At 42.2% G+C, this 21,799-nt stretch overlaps 1 protein-coding gene across 10 annotated transcripts; it reads right to left on the reverse strand.

Moving 5' to 3' along the window:
• Positions 1–23: 23 nt before the first annotated feature.
• ZC3H11A (zinc finger CCCH-type containing 11A) lies at positions 24–21,091 on the reverse strand. 10 transcript variants are annotated; one of them, XM_026077114.1, is made up of 19 exons: positions 20,957–21,091; positions 15,155–15,209; positions 13,756–14,170; positions 13,137–13,339; positions 12,805–12,924; positions 11,956–12,079; positions 11,285–11,488; positions 10,661–10,777; positions 9,498–9,578; positions 8,942–9,052; positions 7,931–7,993; positions 7,585–7,680; positions 7,306–7,371; positions 6,199–6,699; positions 5,461–5,534; positions 4,393–4,711; positions 3,525–3,694; positions 3,043–3,110; positions 24–2,261 (listed from the first exon to the last, which is right to left on the reverse strand). In XM_026077114.1, exons 4-19 carry the CDS (start codon positions 13,188–13,190, stop codon positions 2,003–2,005), a joined length of 2,427 nt encoding a protein of 808 aa, XP_025932899.1. In that variant the 5' UTR covers positions 13,191–13,339; positions 13,756–14,170; positions 15,155–15,209; positions 20,957–21,091; the 3' UTR covers positions 24–2,002. The 10 variants fall into 10 exon arrangements, with proteins under 10 accessions (XP_025932899.1, XP_025932901.1, XP_025932905.1 ...); XM_026077116.1 differs by having other exon boundaries at positions 20,938–21,091; XM_026077120.1 differs by lacking the exon at positions 15,155–15,209 and having other exon boundaries at positions 13,756–13,808.
• Between the last annotated feature and the right edge of the window lie 708 nt (positions 21,092–21,799).

Raw genomic sequence — 21,799 nt, forward strand, 5'->3', positions numbered from 1 at the left:
CAGACAGACCACGGGCCACCAGCTTTCCTACGCCAGGTTTATTTAAAAACACCTGTRACTGCCATCACGTAGAACAGTTCAACTAATGGTGAACGTGAAGGAGCTGGACTACATTTAATACAATACCTTAAATAGAATACAAATATAAAATGAAAGAATAAAATATTTACAGAAAAAATGGCATACACAAAATCCTGTCTCCATGGACAGAGCCTCTCGCCGCAGAGGCAGTGAAGGCTGACAACAGAAGAGAATATTCTGCTTAAACAACAGCAGGGAGAGAAAAAGCAAAGGGGAAGTCTTCCACACCACAGTCTCTCACGTGTGCTTCTCTCCTTCTCAAAGTCGCTTCTGTCTGTGCACAAGCAGCCGGAGCTGGCAGAAGTTGCATCATGAAAAAGTCCTTCAGCAGGATAAAGGGTCAGCGCTGTCCTGCCCCCCTTGTAGGAAGTTGCCAACTTGGTCACCCTTCTGGAACCAGAACAGCAGTTTCTTCAGAAGGGGCTTTTCTAATTTTGGTTCAAACTTTTCTTCTAGGAACTAAGACATCACAGTGGATTATCAAAGCACACAAGTGTTTTCTTCCAAAGAGAAAAATATTTACAATAAACTAAACAACTCATTTTCCTCTGCCAGCAGCAAATGCCTGAGGGCCCCTACAGCTTCACAAATCATAACAGGAAGAGACTAAAGTTCTTCAGAAATTTAAGAAAATAATTAAAAAATATATCTGCTAGGGAAAATGATCACTGGTGGCAGGGTACACAATACACCCCAGTCTCAGCTATTTTCTGCAGGGTCACAATTTCAGACTGCACATACAGATGGCCAGTAACCTCCAGTCCTGACTGCAACGCGTACTTCTACATGGAGCTCAAGCCTCAGTGGTGGGGTGGGGGTATAGGGGAGATGAGAGGAAAGGATCCTCAGGACATGCCTAAAAAGGAGAGCACAGTCAGTCCTGCAGCAGTACCAAGTCCCAAGATTGCTTGCCTGGGCACCAGCCTCCTGTTGGTTCAATGCCAACAAATGACCACACGATCAGACAGATGCCACATGGCCAACAGGAGTTCAAATAAAGCTGACGGTCAGGGTTTTAATGTTAGTCCTAGCAGCTGTCACTTCCCAGCAGAAGAGCCAGCAGCTCAGGGGAGTGATTCTTGGAACCAAGAGGCACTTAAACCAATTCTTTATTTACTGATTTACTGCAGACTACAAGAAGAATCCTGACTTCTCACCCCAGAATCCTATTCACATCAGCAAAAAGCACCAAAACCCCCAAGCTTTGATACAGTACAATAAAAAGGGAGGGGGGTATTCTAGCTGTACTGTATAGCTGCTGCTTTTCACACCGATACTGTATTATCCCTGATAATTGAAGAGAAGTAAGGCTGGATGGACTGACTCCAACCACCACCCTTGGCAGCATGTTTGGTCCAAAATGCCAGAAGTAATTATTCTGCTCCTTCCCACCCCTTCATTTTCATTAATTTGCCCTAAAAGAGTAAAGTCAAAATGATAGCATACATAAATAAAAATCAAGAGTTGACATAGTAACTCCAGGCTTTAGTATCAACTGTCCAAGAAATAAGAATGCAAAAACCTTGAAATACACCCAACACTGTTTTGCCAAGGGGGGGAGGGGGGCAGGGCAGGGAAAGAAGCTTTAAGTTTAAGCCTTCAGAGCATCACTGACTCAGTAGATCAATTCACAACCACCACAGCTGGTAGATGGGCATCTTCCTGGTCCAAAATAACGAAGTGCTTTTTCCTCTTAATATTGAAACGTAGCCACCAATAGTAACAGAATGGATGCGCAGGACTTGAACTCTGACCAGCAGGGAAATTTAGGACAACTGAGTGCAGATATTGCCAATTTCTACCAGTTCAGCTGTGCTTTAAGACTCATTGCAAAGCCTCAGCTAGAAAAAGGATCATGTCAGGGTATCCAACAAAATATACAGTTTTAATTTTTTTTTTTGAGAACAGAAGAATATGCAGTTCAGCTGTCAATCATTTCAGAAAGTTCAAGTAGGAGGTCATCCTCATCTTTCCCCGGGTCCAGATCAATTTCTGCTTCCAGTTTGCCTCCTGAGATTTCCCAAATAAGCTTCTCAAAGTCATCTTCTACAGATAAAGGTGCTTTCCCAGCCCCTGTGGAGCTTAACCGGCGTGTCTTTACCACTGCTTGTGAAGAAGTTGAGCTCGAGACCTCTGACTGTGCCACAGAATCTGCCTGGCTTACAATATGCAGTTCAGCACTTGGGAGAACAAGAAAGAGAACAATCAGTACGTGACATTCCTTAACTGGAGATGCATTTTCTGCCAACTAGCTCTTAAAAATGCAGTTAATCCCTCCTACACTTTACACAGGGATTATTTAGATTCCCATACGCTAATATTAGCAGATACATTTTCAGTTTGGGGATTTATCTGTGAAAACAGAGCAGCTGGAGATCTGGCAAACACAGTTCAATATTTGTAGCCAGAGACACTTTGCCACATTTACTAATTTGACTGTTAAGAGGTCAAGGACTCAACCTCTGCAAGTATCTGTTTACCATATTAGTCATTCTTCCTATGACATGCTCTGCAGACTTTGCTCCCAAATACAGGAAGTTGATCCTCATCTACCACCTCTCTCTGCTCTTCCAACAGTCTTGCCAAGGTATATGTTTGGTTCTAGAGAATGCCATCGCAACAAAAGGCATAGGAGAATACTTGTCATTTACGGTTTCACAAGAAACTAGAAGAAAGAGGTCTTCCTCCAWCCCGACCCATCTCCAACTTCACCCCATCTTCATTCAAGTCTTCAGATAACCCAAGAAGTCACTGTCAACTTGCAGCATTTTAAGAGAATTATCTAMATAAGAATTCCTGCTCGCTGCTGGAAAATTCACTCATACAATTTGTCCTAGMAGAGTCCTTTTTTTGATTTTGGCATTAATCATCTCAAAACTCTAATTTTTCCACAYGTGAAGGAACATATTTTTCAAGTGAAAGCCACAGTGACCAAGAAAAAGAACAAGTTTTGGTTGTCACCTGTCTTTGGGTTTTTCTCTTTCAGGTACGGTGACCAGGCTATCCTCTGGCAGGGCTGGAACAACAGCCTGCAAAGAAGCAAGACAGTATTTATGACACACAAGTAAACGATTTCTTAGTAGATGCTTCTTCCACACTGCTTCTCCTCTGGCATTGCTGAGTCTTAACCAAAATCCAGTACCAGGGCTTTCATGAGGAAAGTTAATATTAATTTCAAGCTTACAAACAACCTCATATTTTTTAAGAACGCAGCATTAATGGAAAATGACACATAGAAATCATAGAAGAATATTATGAAAACAGTCATTCATCTAATAAAAAGTAGAAAGGCACAACAATCATCCTGTAGACCATTACTGGACTTAAGAGGGAACAAAAGACTTATAGAACACCTCTGTTTTCCATCATTTGTCCAAGAGGAGGGTGAAACTGAAGTATAAATTTTACTAGGGACCAGCAACCATCTCAGCCAGTGTCCTTACCACAGTTGCTTTTTTAGTTGGAGGCTCCTTCATGTCACCACCAGTGCTGCTCAATGGTTTCACAGCTGCCACAGCAGAGGGATGACTCTCAGCTGCCTTACGTTTCAGCGCCTGCTTCGTAGGGGAGGTGGCTTTCCCATCCGATGGCTTCACATTCACCTTCAATTTGGCTAGAACAAAAGGAAAAAAGAGAACTGATACAGTCTTGCTCCGTCACAAGATATATCCAGATTCTTTTAGCATTCCCATAATCCTTCCTCAGATCATTAAAATATATTTGGTCAGCAGAATTGCACTGCCATTTTCCAGACTCTCAGCAACATTTTACATATAGAGAACTCTGTTTACTAACAACCCATATAAAGGGGCAAAGAAACTTAACAGCAACACTAAGTAATAGACCAGGACAAGGAAAACCCAAACACAGAGCAATCTTAAGTGAAAGCAATACTTTTCTAAAGCACTGTATGGAGTCTAAGAAAATTCACAAATAGGAACAATTTCTGTATTTAAAAGTCTTGATTTCTCTAGAAAAAGGAAAAGTAGTGACTACAGTAAGACATAAGAGATTGTGTGATTGCCATATAAGCTCCCTCTCTCTTGCACTCATGACCCACAGAATTATTAAGCTATTTTACAGTGTGTCTCAGTCTGATCTGCATTATCATTTTCTAGTCTCCCATTGCTGATCTAAGGCCAGGCTGGCAGGAATGGAATTGAACTAAAAAATGAAATCCATGTTTCATTTCGTAGCACTTTAAGTGGTAATATGTACCCAGCCACAATTACAGCACAAAACCTGTCATTTTCTGCCTTTCTTTCGAGAGACGGCCCAAAATAATTYTGTTATCTTCTAGTCCACACTTACTTTTAGCTTTCCGTTCCAGAGATTGAGCTGCCTGTTTCCCTGGTGGTACAGCAGCATCCTTTCCTGGGCTATCAACCCCATCTTCCTGAGATTTCACCAATAACCTCTTTGCAAACTGACAATTTGGCCCTGACACCACAGTGGATTCAGGACTCCCAGATGCTGGGGTTTTGATTGCTTTTTCCACAGTAGATGGCACAGCAGCTGCTTCCTTCTGAAGCTTCTCCTCTTGGTGTTGTTTCAGTTGCCGCTTCTCCCTGATTATCTCTTCAAGGCTCTTCACCTGAACTTTAGAATTAGTTGCACTCTGATCAGAGGGCTAGGAAAAAAAAAAAAAGAAAAAAAGAGGAGGAGCAATTAGACAAAAATCTATGGAGATTTCATTAAGAAAATCTGATTGGCAGTCCCTCTGCAAAAGGCTCCATGCKGAACAGAGTACATTAGTATAATTCAGATCATTGACGTTTTTTCCATAAAACTTAGCCTATGACAAGACCCATTTTTGCTATGGAACTGTTTCATATGTCTGCAACTCCCAGCATGGCAAGCTTCTTCAATACAGCAAAAGACTGGCTGTAATCTATTCCACTCTTGTTAAGCGACAGTCATGCAAACTCCTAATACAGCACTCACTGACAAACTGATTACCTCTAACACAAAGCTTTATCTTTTTCTATTAAAATAATGATCTAAGGACTTTAAAAAACCCTTTGAGTCTGACAGACTAAGTCACTGAGAACAAAAACATTTGCTCCCCATTAACCTAGTAGATTAAATCTTGTGCTAATAGGGTTTCTTATTCAAACCTTAATTCAAACCTAACCAAACATTAATTCAAAGTCTGAGGATAACAATGTTGTCCAGAAATGCTATTGGAAGCGACAGGATTTAGACTTCATTGAAGCACTTACCAAACRGGGAAAGGTAGGAACACACTCAAGCTAGGGACGCATAGCAAGTTACAGACCAACAGGACAGGACAAAACTTACCAGGAGTTGTATGAATACATACATATATATTACACACATATATACACATACATAGATATGTATTCACAAAAGACCAACCTCTGAAGGTGCAGGGACAGCTTTGGGAGAAGGCTTGCTCACTTCCACTATCTTCTTCTCTTCTCTTCCAGGTGCTTTAAAACAAACAAAAATCATTTTCAAAAGCAGAAATAAAGAAAGCTGGTTACTTTTCTTTCCCTGATGTGTTAATTTTCTCATGTCTAATAATGAGATTGAGGGAAAGGCTACAGCAGCACACATTCAACGAAGGCAGCAATTGAACTTCCTTTCCCTCGATCGCACAGCCTCTTTTTACAAAGCTTACAAGATCTTAATGATGAGATCTTTAATGCTCTGTCATTTTTGACAGAAACTGGCCCTCAAATCAAGAAGTTTATATACTCTTCACAAACACAGATATATCACTAACTAGGCTAAACAACACAGATATACCCAAGAGGAAAGTAAACTTGGATTCAACACGGGGAAGGTCCCATACCACAAAGAGATAGCAGAAAACCAGAAAAGAGAAATTAGGCTACAGAGCCTCTCAGTGAATGAATTTTCCAGTGGAAAATATAGTAAACCATCATGTAATTAATGGCTACTCTGAATGCGTGTGAAGGAAGCAAATAGGGCTGCACATTCTGGCGCTTGTTTGCCTTTCCACTTTGTAGCGTTTAACTCTTTTAACCTCTAACGTACATGCAAGAAAAAAGCAAAYTGAATCCTGAATAAACTGAATTTGCTTGACAGGGGAAGCACCTCATCAGGGCAAGTGCTGAAGCATTTTATTACCTATTAGCTTTGTGATCCGTAACAATCTCCTCCCTGCYGGGGCAGGTTCAGGTTGGGCTGGTGGAGCTGGAACGTTTTCTCCACTCTGCTGCATCCGCAGAGCTTTCTCCTGCTTGATTTCTTCCAAGGTTTTAATACGCACCTCTCCTCCTGGCTTGGCTTTACCTGTCGGCTCTTCTAGCTGCACTTTGCTAGGCACAGATGGAGCTAGTACGCTCTGCTTCTTGGGATCACCCTCAACCTTTGCCTTGATAGGTAACTCTTCTGCTTTTTGTTTCTCTTCTTCCAATCGCTTGTGTTTTTTTTCAGCTAGGGCCTCTGAGAAAGTTTTGATGCGAACTGCAGGGGAAGGTCTTGCCCCTGGGCTGGGATCTTCTGTTCTACAAGGCCCGTCAGTCTGTGGTTTAGCTTGAGGTTCTCCTCGTCTCTGATTAGCTTTCTCAAGACGGATTTCCTCCAGAGTTTTTACATGGATCTCTCCTGTTGGCTTGGCAGCTTTCTCTGTCGTCGTCATCATCATCATGGGAGAGAGAGAGAGAGAGAGAGAGAGAGAGAAACACCCACACTTAAGAGAGTTCAACAACACTGAGTCTCCAAAATTTGTCACAGTACTAAGGCAAGTTAATCATCTTGAGTGATTCCAGCAAACACATCTCACAGCAGTACCATACTCTGCATAAGGGCTTAAAGGAAAAGCAGAATGTTAAGACCCTTGTTGCATTTTGAAGACCAATGCTATCCAGAGTCATCTGCCACAAAAAAACAAACAAAAAAACCAAACCCACTAGTCTATTCCAGTTTGTTACTGTTGCCAAACTGTGTCTCTCCCTTAGCATCTCTAATTCTTGCACTTRGCAGTGATTCTGTTCCACTTGGGCCTAAGTATACTTCAGCTGCTCATGGTTCAGAGCAGGAGCATGAAACCTTGACGAGGCCCAAGTGGAAAAGAAACACTCATCAAGAACCAGACCTCTGACAGTAGCCAGCAGAAGAGCTTTAATGTTCAAGYAAGAGGCATCAGGTGTTTTTTAAAACTAACTTTTAAGTCTGTGTGGAAGTAGTATAGGTTCATGGAAAGGGAAGGCAAATTTAACATCCAGTTATTACCTGTCTCTGTACTGGTCTGTTCAGAAGGCAATCCAAGCCTCTCCTTCAGAGACCTGGGGACTTGAACTGCAAGAGAGAACAGACAAAATTAGGCAGGCTGCATAAATCTCAGCTTTGTGCTTACATTTCAAAAGCAGACAGGAGATCACTTCACTGGGATTCAAAGTGACCTCAAGGCTTCAACCAACATGCAAAGAGAACCGGAAGAGGTAAGGACAAACAGAAAGCCTAAACTGAAGATCTGTGTATCAAAATCAGGTATCTGTTTAATAGCTGTACCTCTCTTTGGTGCTTTGTCAGCATTTTCCAGACTCTCTATCTTCTTCCCCAGCCTTTCAGCAAGGTTGCGCTTCAGTGGAAGGCCACTTTCCTCAGCTTCAGACAGAGAGAAAACAGGAAATACTTTAAGAACATTTCTCCGAAGGAAGATTTTAGAACAGTCAGCAAGAAACTTTAATTTTTCCAGATATATTTTCTTGTATTTGTCTTCCACTTGCTAATGCAATTTGCCATTTCTACAATCAAATCACATCTCTGCCAGAATGTATTTTCTTCTCTCTCACCTCAGAAATACCCTTGAATCTAGGTGAAAGCATCCGAACAGCAGCTCACAAAAAGTTCTTACCTATGGAGGTTTTCYGTTTTCCCAGTCTCTCTGCAAGACTCAGTCGAATTACAGGCTCCTCCCCTAAAACAGCAAAGCATAGTCTCTTTAGTTCACAAAAACTAGTGGCTAGTAAAAGCGTTACCTGCTAGCCTCCATGTATACACCTATTATGAACCCCCCTCCCCCAAGTATTACAAGAATGCTATGTCTCAAAAGATTACACTATTTTGAGAGTCAAAACATACAAACTAATATTTCAACTGTAAAAAGCACTTAGAAAAAAAATACTAATAGTCTGAGTCCTTGTTTCAACTTCCTGCTAAGATGGCGACTAATGAACCTGAGTTTGCATGAAAGCTATACTTTGGGCAGGACAGAAGGTTACACRCAGTGTCATAAGCAAGCAAAATACTAGGTACAAACTTTCAGAAACCTATTCCTTCCTAAGGTGAATGGCTACAAGTAAAAGTAGTTCTACACATTGTTGCCTTTAAAAGGAATTCACACAGATCTGAAAACTTCATTACACAAACTCTTATCATACTACTGTCCACAAATGCCACTGCTGTCCTCTTTAATGCTTCAAAAATTAGCTTCTTGTATAACACTATCTTCTATAGCTCTTTCCACTCATTACTCACCTGCTTTTCAGCTATCCCCTATTTGCATACTGACATTTGTTTTGCCTTTACCCTCTCTTTCTCTGCTGCATTTAATCCAAATACTAATTCTGACACATGCTGTCAACACTTTAGCTCACATACAAGTCCCACTGGACTTCAGGAACACAAAAGTCAGGGTAAGCACATGTTCAAGGGTCTGTAGGATGGTGATCATATGTGATTAGCTATGGCTTAATGTCAGGTTGATAAAAAACACTTCTTGATCTCCTATTGCAACAGGACAAACTATTATTCCTGTGATCTTTTTAACAGAAAAAGGCAGCACCAGCAGACTAACATGACTGAATCATACTTAACCTTTAGCTTTAGGAACCACTGAAATGGAAACAATAGTATTTCTTATTACCTTGCTTTGTAGATAGTGTCACGGTTCTGACTACTGTCCGTACATTTTCCTTTTCTGGCACAGGAATAGTCTGAGATTGGAGCGGATGAACAGAAACTCCTGAAGGACCTTCTGATTAGAGCAAGCAAAAGATAAGAATGTTTAGTGGGRGAGGAAAGAAAAACACCAAAGAACTATCATAAAGACCAAAAGATATTAAATATTCATTACTGCCTAACACAGAATGACCAGTGCATGGAAATAAGATAGGTTGAGCAATCTGCCTCTGATCTGCAGTTGAAATTCCAGGTTCAAGAAAACAGGTTTTATGTCAGCGGAGCTTGAGGCCCCCAGCTAAAGGAACATGGAAGTCTGCCCCCCAAGCAGCTCCCAGTCAAAATCAGCTGTGGATCTCTACCTATTTGCACAAAAGAAATTTTCTTTCTTTTGCAAATAATTGTATTCACCAATTYATAGCCAGCTATTCAGATATTATCAGAAGGGGAAAAAAAAAAGATGACGACAAACATGAACAAAAAGCAGAAGTGTTAGTAAGAAAGGGAGGATATTAACTCACCACCTTGTTTTTTTGATCTTTCCTTCAGTTTCTTCAATTTAATTTCTTCAAGTGTTTTTATCCCGAAATTCAACTTCTCATCTGAAAACACAAAACAGTTAATGGAACTGAGGCTTAAAGGCACATGTTGAGAAGCACAGATCCTCAGGCTTTTTAGTACTCAGCAATTTTCCAGAGTACCTAGAATAAACCCTGTACCCCATCCCCCAAGAGTAAGAGAGCCACAGAATCGAAGATGTTTCAGTAAGTGATTGGCCCCTTTCTTCTCCCCTCTTCCCAYCCTTTAGAGTAAAACCTATAGTTTTAAGTATTATTTTCATCCATCTACAAGATATTAGTTTCCTCTATCATTACATATGAATTTCCACAATGATTGAAAAGACATTTGCAGGCATTAAAACTCCACTCTTTGGCCCCATTTTGTTCTACAAAGGTGAACAAAGAGTTTACCTTTCCGAGCCAAGGGACACATAAGGTATCAGGTAGGAATGAGATCRTGGAAATAACTGAGTGCCTTCACCACCCCCATGTACTATTGTATTTTTATAATGTATTGCTTTTGAGTTAATTGTCAAATTCTCCTTCAGCTGCCATAAGATGCTACATACACAAACACAAGATTTTTTTCCCCTACAAGAAAGGTTTCCTTGCTGTTTTCTCAAAGAAAAATAGCTCCAATAGCATGCCTACATAATATTCCATTTGTCTTAGAAAAACAGACTTGGAAGGCGAGTGGGATAAAGGGGTAAGCCAGGAAGTAAATCTGAGTTATATCAGTGCACATAAGGCAAACTGGTTTGAGAGCCTGTAGCAAAAGACCCAGGCCTCTGGCTATTCTTATGCTCTTGAATGTTATTCCTACAATCTTAAGACTTCAGTTTCCTGAGCGCAGATTACCTTTAGTACAATTAGTTTTGGTATCTTGAAATCACAATGGCATTTCTGTTTGAAAGTCTCCTGACACTGCTCAACTTCCAGCCTGACAAGAGCTAATATGCTTTTTCAGACTGCTGAGAAGCTACCACTAGCTCCATGACCTCCATGCAAGATTAACCAATTCTTCCAAGGCTTTTGTCAGACAGTACAGCCCACAGGAAATACTGCTCATCATATTTAAAAAAAGGCCCATCCCTGGATTTATCCTACTACAGGTGTTAGAATACCTTGTTTTGTATTAGCATTGGATTTCCTAGTGGAAATTATCCGCAATCCATTAGGGGTTTCTGTAGCTGGTTGCTGGACAGGTGTTTTAGTTTCCTCTCCTTCTTCAGAAAGCTGATCTAAAGGGAAAAAATAAACCTATCCAGTTAAGTAGTAGGGATTAGACAAGAATATCAGCTAGTCTACATTTATGTAGCTCATACATTGACATTTCAGTCCATGGTTCATATTCTGTTCATATTTTTAGATTTTTCTAAAAAAAGAAGGAAAAAAAAAAAAAACAGCCACAGTGTCTTGATGAACTCAAAAATATCAAGGACTTCTGGCACTYGCCTGTAGTTTCAACCACTAAATAATCTGTTATTGTAGACTGGACAAGATTCTTCAGACAAATCAGGGAGGGGGTTTCCCTCTTCTGAAGGGCAGCAYCACACAACAGACCAGCTGAAACAAGAGCATTTCTGAGCTTTCCTCCCATATTATGGGTTCTGGACACAGACTGACAACCATGGACCACCAGTGGTCTTACCAGACTGGCTGCCTAAAAAATAGTCAGTTTTCAGATACTACATGATTTACAGATTCGTTTATGGCACAAATGCCTTAAAGAACTCAAGTATGCTCACCATCATCATCTTCATCATCATCTGCAGCATTGATTACAACTGGAGGATGTGTAGGACTTGGGACGTTTTCAGAGTTCTCCACTTTCATTACCCCCCTCAGCTGYGGAGAGGGATTTGACTGGACAGAAAGCTTATTCTGTTGCAGAGATATCTGAGCCGCTTTCATGTCTTCTTCTCCAGACTCAGGTGGAGCTGGCAGCGTAGCTAGAGGAAGAGTAGAATCATCTGTAATTTGGCCATTTAAAACTTTGACCCAATGTTGCACTCACTGCATAAAAATGGCAGGTGAGGGAAGACATTTACCTATCTGGCAACTGAATTTACACTCTCCTATTCCCCGGTCTGTCACTGGTTATACTATGAACAATGGCTTCACTTCACACACAAAACTCACCTTCTTACCAGCCAGTAAAAGACTACGTGAGAGGAAAGCAACCTGAAAGGCAATGATCACTCACGGCACAGAGAAGCTGAGCATGAGAGGAGGAAAAAAATAAAAATAAATAAATCCCAGGAGTACACTCAGTTTAGATGAGAGGCTACCACTGCGGACTTTTTCCTGCACTTATAAACAAACAGCTGCTTAATGTCTTCTACAGTACTGTACCCAATTATAAGCAATATTGAAAGTTAAATACTTAAACAGGAAAGAGACCTAAAAAAACCCTCACTTTTGCTTGGCGGTAAGAAGAGTCCATCAACGTAACGTCCCTTGGTGTGATGAAAAGCACAGTTGGATTTCTGACAGCCAACTGGCTGATTCTCCCAATAGCAAGGAATCTCACTGCGTTTTTTCTGAAGACAGAAAGAAATAAAACCTCAGAGTAACACTCATCTGCAAAAAGCTGCATAGTTCCAAATTATGTCAGAGAGGACTATCATAATGCAACATTGAGGCATCATATCAAAGGTCAGTTCATCACTAAAATAAAGTATTTCAGGGCATATATATAARTGTTGCATAAACTGTAACGATTACATATATTTCTTATCATTCAATTTGAGAAGACAGGCACACTCACACATCAACTCAAGGTGCGTTAAACTAGTACACTTTGCCAAACACTAGGATTATTAAGGGGGAAGAAAAAAATGTCTTAAGTAATGCAGGTTAAATTTACCTGAGCTTATATTTTAGAGCTTCAGCTCTTCCCCATCTTTTTCCCCACCTTCTAGTACCCCAAGAGAAACAAAGTGGCCAGAACAACATTATCTGAAGGAATCCAGGACAGAAGGGGCCTGACAGACCAATATCTAGCCTAGCTCTCAGAGGCAGCTTTAAGTAGTTTGATCAAAGTGGCTACTCTTGCATCTGTTGAGAAAACAATCTTAGCATCTAATACAAAATTTTCACCCTGATATATCTAAAACATTAATCCCTCCCCCAATTTCCTCCCATCCCACTTGTGGTGGTGCAGGCCAGTTTCACTTTAAAGCAAATACATCTATCCTATACTTACAGCAACAAAAAATGCTTTTACTGATTTATTTTGAAAATACATCTTTAGGCAAACACTCACATCAATTTCCATGTGTCTGAATCTGCAGATATTCCTGAAACACCGACCCTCCTGCCAGAGTGTGCAGACTGTTTCATTCCCCAGAGCAGCTTCACAGTGGCGGAAGGGACAGCTGTCTCCCTGTAACCAAAAGGAAATGAACAATAAAGAAAACAAAATAGCACAGCCTGAAAAAATGTTCATGCTATTAGGACAGGTTTTTAGAACTCAAAGTAGAATCTAGATTAAATTACCAGAGATCAGTACGTCTCCCTCTAGACTCCCCCCTGCCCAAACTAAAAATTATTAAAAAAAATTTAAAATAATAAAAAAAACCCAACACCCAGTCATACCTTGTTACACGTGGAATAGAAATAGAAATAGCAATCATCTCCCTGGTTAGACATGCTGAACAAATTCCTAGAAGAAGCTCAGGTTATCAGTGTTGTCTCTCCACAGGGACTTTCTCCACTCTTGACAAGAGCTGGCTTCACTCTTTCTTGGGCTGAAAGTCTTCTACAGGCTTGATCAGTGAAATCTTCTTTTAAAAGTAACCCTGAAGAAAACATCAACAAGTGATTAAAAATCCAATTAATAAAGTAATAAGCATTTTTCCAGCTTTCTTAAGCTAATTCTTCTGCTGGTTGAATTAGTCTCAGGAGGGGTGCAATGTCTTGAAATTAGTTGGTTACAAAATTATCCTAGTACTAAAACAAATTTCTGTAAAATTGCATGAATTTGTCATAAAGTGTTCTCTTCTACATCCTTAGCAATATTYATATGCCTCAGAGCACAGAAAAAACTGCTGCATGTAGCTCTAATCACAATACTAGAGCTACTTCTTAAAAAAGCGATCCTACAGTTGAGTTATCAGTCAGTGATTAACCATGGGTACTAAATGATTTCTACAAAATGCAATTTGACATATAAAACATTATTTTCCAATCGCCATGGTTCTTCAAGTTCACATACCTGGACAATCTCAGCAAAGGCACTGATCTTCAAAGACTTCCAGTTAACTTCTCCTGTAGGCCGAACCAACACTGAATCCGTGAATTAATAATAAAGGGGTRGAAAGAATTTTCCTCCTCACATTGCCAAGGGAACCTCTCATCCACAATTCAAACATAGGATGTGCTTTTAAACATCTTACAACTAATGGAGGAAGCAAGTCCATTTGAATACTCTGTCAGACTGGAGACAGCCAGGGTTAGTTAGCTCTTCAAAAAAAAAAAAAAACCCAGTTCATTTAAAGATGAACTTGTGATTCAAAGTGGCTGCAAAAATGAAGATCCATCTTCCACAGCCGGACAATTTATATATACATATTTTTTTTTTAATTTAAAATTCAGTAAGTTCCAATTTCTGGTCTTCAAGATTTCTTCACCTATTAAGAAAACACAAAAACCTTCCCCCATCTTTATTACCTGTATAGCAAAAACATACTTGTGTGTATAAATACACAAATATGTATATACATATACACATCTGTGTTTATACACACGCCAACAGTGAGTGATAATAAAATCAGCAAGAGTGATAACAAAAATTAGACATTTTGGCTATTGGCCACGTAGGGTGCAAAAAAAGTGTCTCATTTTGAGGGAACTGGCAAAAACGAAAGTGCTACATTATATTCTGATGAATATGCCTTCAAGGCTGAGACTTTATAACATGAGTGATTTTGGGGCCAGCACACAAATATGCATACTTATGTACATGCATACAGTATAAACATATCTATACACACAAGCGTGCACAGTATATGTTGTATGATATCCATATAGTCAAGAACAAKACTTTTAGCCCTGATCAGACACGTAGAGTTGCAATCAATTAAGAGCAGGAAGACAGCAGATCAAGGATACAGCAAGCTTGGAGAGGCAGGGAAATGCTCACTTTGGAAGTGGCATGGCTGCATGATACCACGAATTTTGAATTATTTGGATTTTTGAATATACATATAATTTTACATGAGAGCAAATACTACAAGTTTGCCATCACATGCTGTTCCCTAATCCATATATCCACCATTATTCATTGCTGCAAGATCATGAAAGGTTTGAAAAGATGGTTTAGGTCCAATTCTTAACAGCCAATGATTTATTTGATGCTGCAAAAGCTGAAACTGATTCCATTTAGCCACAAGCCGTTTTTTTGATGYGAAGTCAGACATTTTGTTTCTTGATTTTTAATACTAAATGCTATAAAACCTGCAACCAGACCAGATAAAAATCAAATTAAAATGATTCTGATCCCTGTCACTAAAATGCTACACATTTCTCTGCTAAATATTTCTGACACTTTTGGACAAAACTGAATGAAATAGTTCTTACAAATTAATAATAAAAGGTTGGAACCTTTTACTCACACAAACACTAGTGAATTTTCCAGGATTTTTTTTTTGGCAGGGAATTTTCCCAAATCTAAAATAAAGAGAGGAAAAGTTGGGTTCTTGTATTAGTTATTGGTTTTGACTGCTTGACAAAGGGAATAAAAACAGAAATAAAGTRCAAGGTTTCTTCCCTTCTTTAGTACTGGTATGACTATTTGCTTCTGACCTTTAGCGCCTTCAAAACCAAACTTTGTGTCATACAAATTCCTGTGCATCTTCTAAAAATTACTGGCACTCTTTTGCATGGAAGTTTGACAAGAAACATTTTGCCAAATGTGTTACCAATATCACTGTTAATTAAATGCAATTTCAAGCATGATTTCTTCAGTTTGCACAAACCAACACTTAAACAGATGGTAATTAAGGACCATTGCTTTGCWGAGCAGAGGTATTCAAATACAAATCAGAAGGAATTCATGGTCTAGAAGGCGGCATTTCTTTTCCTTAGGAAGAGTGAGAGCCACCTGTAAAATGCAGGGTTACTATATCCATCACGATGAGGGGAAAAAAAATAAAAAAGTGCCTACAGATTTAGCTCTTTTGAATGCCCAAGCAGCTCAGCTGCTTAAATTTAACGCATTTTGCTTGTTGCCTTCCAAATTCCTGAATACACTTTGAACGCTGTTCAGAATTTGAATCTGAATAGATCTTGTTTAAGGAATGTGAAGAAAGCAAAACTAAAACAAAACAAAAACTCGCTGCTAAAAATTCCAGAAAAGTCCTYTTTTTTTTTTTTTWAAGAAAAAGATTAACTCAAAAACTTCTTTTTTTCTTTTTAACTGAGGTCAGTTAACTTGGCAATCTGAGTGCTAAGCAGAAATCAACTTAACTAACCCCTGAAAGCCCAAATAAAAATGAGTAACTCTGGTGCACTCAGCAAGTCTCTCAGAAGCTGGTAAGAATTTTAAGGCCTTTTCTTTTTTTTTTTTCCTCCTTCCAGAATTGTAGTAAAGTTTTTCTATTAAGATTGAGCTGCATGTAACATTTTGAATTCATTTTAAGTTTCCAGCTTGGTGACCAGCATTTCTCCTGTATTGAATTTACAGGAGAGCAAAAGGGGAACAACTTTTTTTTTTTTTTTTTTTGCACTCCAACAAATGCACGAAGGAAGGATTATTCAGTACTTATAGCACTGTGCTTATTAACTAGGCATTTACCTACAAGTATTTTTTGGTCATAAAGCACAAACTACTTTGCTTTGACAGTCTCTGTTCCTGGTCTAWTTTTGTGTGCCTTTAATTCATTATAAAACAGTAAACGTGCTTACCACCCCTGTCTATAAGGGCACTACAGGTTGACAGTCAGAAGACAAGGAAGAGCACCAAGAACTGCACGTTCTAATCCCACTTTTCAATCTGCCAGTGTTACCTCAGCTGCAAAATAGAGCCACTGCTGATTCACCCACTTGTTACAGCACTCCAGAGCTGAAAGTGCAACGTGCCCTAGGTGTTAAAAAATTATATAAGAAATAGTGCATATGGTGCCTACRTATACCACACATGTTCAGCACTTCAGATGGTCTGAAGCACAGAACAATCTCTTGCTAATACCTCCTCCCCACTACAAGTGATTTCATCCTCTGTATCAAAGTCTAAAGCTAAGAGTAGAACAGTTGCAATTAATACACTTTAGATTTGTTTTAATGAATTCTAGCTGTTCAATACTATCTAAACCTAGACTGGGCGCATGTTCAGAAACTGGGGAGGGTGGGGAGGGACAGGGGACAACACACCACTTATGACCCACTCAGAGCAAAGACTGCAAGGCTGCCAGCCAAAAACAGCAGCTTGAGTGAACACAGGYCACCGTCTCTGCCTCCTTCACCAGCAAGTCAGGCCTCACCTTTATTGCGACCTACCAGAATTCTACTGTTGCCATAGCCAAGGGGCACAACAGCCTCTTGCTGGCTGGAGCAACTCTGTTTGAAGATGAGCCACTTTAAGGTATCTGAATTAAGACAATCTCCTTTAAGATTAGCAGCAAATCAGTCTGTTCCTGAAAGGTTGACTGGCCTAACACTTCTGTAACTTTCAAAGAGCAACCCTCTACCGAAGCAGACATCTGATCAGACACTCATTCAATACAGATTTCTCTAGAGCTTACCACTTCAAAACCCAGAAAAAGAAATCCTTCAAAACTACCTTTAAAGCAGGGATCTAATAAGGTGGCCAAGGTGAAGTGTTCAGATCTGAGTGCACAACTCAGCAGCAAATTGGTTTCAAGACTAAGACAAATCATCCCCCAGCCCAAGAGCTACAGAAGCACCTTTGATTTGAGTCTTTCCACACACCCTGCAAAGTCAGGAGGAGGAGGCGAACCGAGGACAGCAGCGCTTGAGCAAGACCTGCACTGCATGCACGCAGTTCCAGAGTGGTCTCCATAAACAAATGGCTTAAGAATGTCACACACATGTGATATCAGGGACCTCTGGAATGAGTTGAGAATAGCCCCACCCACCGTCCCAGGAGGAGGCTGCACACAGTAGTTGTGCTCCACCTTCTGCTGCTCTAAAGTTGCTTTAACACATAAAAGGTAGATGTCCACTGAGTGGCTATTTCCTGCTCCAAGAGATCCTGTGGAAGATTGTTTGCATCCTGGAATTCCTCAAGAATTTGATGGGCCTTAGCAGAATGAGCAAAGTGACAGCAAGTCTCTTAAGCAATTGCTAAGATGTTTTCAGTGCTCCTGTGTTCTCAGAGGAAGTCCTAAATCACTAAACCTAAAATATATGTAAAACATGGCACTGACAAAAGTGTCAGGTGTTGTCGCAGTGTTGTCAAAAGCTACAAAGTCAGGGGTGAGGGAATTAGGGAAAAGCCACATACCAATTTGGTAACTCGGTTCTTGTAGGACACTTGCTGCTGTAGAATTTTTAGCAAAGCCAGTTAGAGCAAGCTGCTCGTTTTCTAAAAAGGGACTTCTGCTGCAGCAGTCAGAGGAAGGCAGCTTATCAAAAGACATCCAATAGGCCATYACTGTCAGGTAGTCTGTGGTGGGTTCACAGGTCCACATATCAATTGCTAAACGCATTTTTCTGCATTCTGCTTTCTCCAAAACCTTCCACAATCACTTTTGTGGAAAAGTATGTTCTAGACGGCAACTGATCACTTAGTGCCACAGYCTGTATGAACTTCTGAAAAGCTGGTGTTGAAAAAAAAAAAAAAAAAGCATCTTCAATAATCAATTTTGTAATACCTCCATTTATCTGTCATGTAACTGCATTCTCTGATCTGAGTTTCTTCACAGCAATATGTAGTTGAAAGTCACCTCAAGAATTCATGTGAAATGGTAGAAGAATCCACAAGTGCTTCCTGACCTTCACCGTTACCAACTGCGCTATTAGATTTAGATCCTGGCCAGTGTATAGGGTGCGTGACCTGCAAGTGTCACTGAAGCATGGAAGTGCCAAAGCGAGTCCCTGGCTTGCCTTGACTGACGCAATTTTTACATACATCACAGACATCACAAAGAACCTTTCAGGTATACTGAGCGTCAACAGAGAAGAAGATCCAGGCAGCAGATGTCTTTATCCTGATTTCTGGCATCAAAAYGCTTTTGTCAGTACTGCTTTCATGAAGAAAACTCCTTCTATTTTCTCCAGATGCTCCAGGAACTACTGTTGCTGCAGCTGCAATGGCTGCTGTAATTGCACTGGTCTGACCCACATCTTTGGTAAATCTTTTTGACAGCTCTGATTTACCTGGGTGTAGTTACAGTCCATTCCTGCTTCTCTGAGTTGAAAAAACAGCCCACTGGCTTTTCCACATCATCACTGCAGAAGAGTTGGGAACATGCATCAGACTCCCACTGCTATAACTGCTATCYGGGGAGATGGCTGACGCAGACATGCTAAAGGCATATTTATCCTCTCTTACAGTGCTTCCAGCTGTGACACTTATTTTGTTAGCCATGGTCTGATGTGCAAAAGGCTTGACTTGGAGGTRTCACTGAAGAATCGGTGTCCTCAGGTGAGTACCCGGCTTGTCATGTTTTTTTTTTTTGTTTTTCTTTCCCCCTCTCTCTCTTCTCCTTAAACGTATGCTGGAGATGGCATACCAGGTAAACCAAGGATCAATATGGAAGAAGTCCCACAAAATGGAAATCTTTGCTCTTCCTCTAGGCAACAGTACATGCTTTAACATACTGCACTCAAAGAAGCTCTCTCCATCTTGCTCAGCAGCAACAGGCCCAACTTCTGCAGCTGCAGCACATGCAGTTGTAGCAGTACTTGCAGGTCCAAATCCTTAACAAATGCTTAGATAGTACCACTTACTTTTTTAATGTAGTGGCTTTCCCTTAGTCCATAACCCCTTCTTTCCTACATTAATAGGAGACTCTCCTTTACCTTTCTCTCCATCCACCATCAACTTTTCCTCCTTGCTGTCAGAACAGGTATTGGAAATAAATTCCAAACCGAGGGTGCTGATGAAGCTGCTGCAGCTGCTCTCAGGGGAGACTGGCATACTGAAAGCACATGCACTCATTCTTTTTCTATGTCTGAAATCAATGCCAGGCCCTGGCAGCAACTTACTATGGGAGTAACGACAATTCATCTTCCTCACTGAAATGTTTTATTAAATCTCAAAAAGAGTCAATTTCCTCTGGAAGCAGTCATTTGGAAGGGTGCCATTTTAGATGAGAAGGGACAGCRAGAGGAATTTTATTCTAGGCTAACTTTCTTCCTGAAATACTGGGCCATCCAGCAAAAAATAATTGCCCATCTCTTTAGCCTGATCAGTTTAATGGGTGTCCAGTTCAACTTCAGGCCATGGTGGTGGTGCCACAGTGGTGGTTCCAATTTTGCTTCAAAATCACCTATCCCCAGGATAGCTCTTTCTTTTTTCTTTTTTTACAGGCAAATAACAGAACTTTGTATTTTGAAAGTAGGGCCCAGAGCTCAATTTCTGAGTGCAGCAGGAACCCCAAAACATCCAGTTTTGGGAACAATCTGTAAACGCCACAAACTGATTGTTACAGCAGCAAAAATCACTTCTGCACTTGCATTATAAACTTCAGTATAAGAAAACAGAAAGATCCAGGATCAAATTCTTAAGAAACAAAAACAAACATCACCCATTAAAAAAAATAAAAAATAAAGGAGAAATTAYGACAACTGGGTGCATCCAGAGTTAGTCAGATCCTGAAGGCAGTTCCTTTGGGGAATGGAGGAGCAATTTGTCAGATGACTAGTTTACAGCACACCCCTTACAYGCATTGCTACAAAAGGAAGGCACAAGCTTTTAACTTGTAATAACCTATCCTCCTAAGGCGCTTGTATTGGGATCTGAAATTCGCTCAAATAAATATGTTTGGAGCCACCCCCAGGTCTCCCCCCAGGAGACCGCAGGGAAGAGCAGGAGAGGACAGCCCTCAGCCAGGGCCTGGAGGAAGGGCCAAGGCCCGAGGGAAGGGCAAGGGAGGAGGGGAGAGGGCCCTGCGGCGAAGGGGAGAGGGCCCGTGGGGCCTAGCCTCGGGCCGCCGGGAGCGGCTCCCCTCCCGAAGGCCCCGGGGGAGCACCTCGGCCCCGCTCCCTCCCCGGCGGGGCCCGGGCTGCCTCGCAGAAGCGGGGGGGAGCGGCCGCCTGCCCCGCGGCGGCTGAGGACAGCCCGCCGGCAGGGGACGGGGCCGCGGCCTGGGCCGCCGGGCGCGGGGGCTGCGGCCTGCTCCCCCTAAGGAGAGCGGAGGGGCCCCGGGGCCTGGCGGGGGGAGACCCCGGGCCCTTCCCCCGCCCCCGGCGGTCTATGAACGGCTCTAGTTACCGGCGAGCAGGCACTTTACCGAACCCCTGGGGAACTGCCGCTGCCGCCGTCGCCTTGTCCCCTCGCTCCGCTGGGGCCACCGCTCAGGCCGTCGCCTTCACCACTGCCAGCCTCAAAGATGGCGCCTAACATACGGGCACCTCCGCGCGCCCGCTGCTAAGATGGCAGCCGACGCGGGCTTCACCCGCGCCCGCTTCCGCCCGCTTGACGCGGTGAGGGCGGGGCTCCGCGCCCCTCCTGCCAGGCACAGAGCAGCGCGCGGGCGGCGCCGCCCAACAGAGCGATAACCGCGGCGCGGGCGGGAGCTGCAAACAAAGCGGCGCGGGCAGCTCCTTCTTCCTCCTCCTCCTCCGCCTCCTCCTGCTGCTGCCAAGGGGCGCCCTGAGTTTCTCTAACCCTGAACAAAACCATTCACTGAGGGGAAAACTGCAGGGGAGCCCCCCCCCCCTTCCCGCCTGCCAAGCCCTCAGCCTCTGCTGCGCACACTGGGCCTGCGGGCACCTCGCTCCTGCCCTCATGGTGGTGTTGGGGAGCCCCTGTGCTGGGTTTAAACCTCCACCTGGGGCCGACACAACCGGGCCTGGCTTTTCCCAAGCTCTTTCCAGCTTTTTCCAAGCTGGAAGTCACTTGTTTCTCATCAGGGTTTTCCAGGGCTGTGGGCATGAGCCTTGGCCTGGCCTCACACCATGCCGGGGGGGGGGGAGGAGGCTGCCAAATGGAGCCTTTTTTCTCCTTGCACCAAACCCGCCGCTCTGGGTGACGCAGCGAAACAGCCAGAGCTTTCACCGCCCCTCCGGATGGGCTGGCGCCGGCTCCTAGGGCGGCAGCAGGCTCGGCGGGGCTCGCCGCTTCCCGGCCCCGA

This window comes from Apteryx rowi, unplaced genomic scaffold (genome assembly GCF_003343035.1).
Source record: "Apteryx rowi isolate R43461 unplaced genomic scaffold, aptRow1 scaffold_45, whole genome shotgun sequence".
In the NCBI taxonomy this organism is placed as follows: domain Eukaryota; kingdom Metazoa; phylum Chordata; class Aves; order Apterygiformes; family Apterygidae; genus Apteryx; species Apteryx rowi.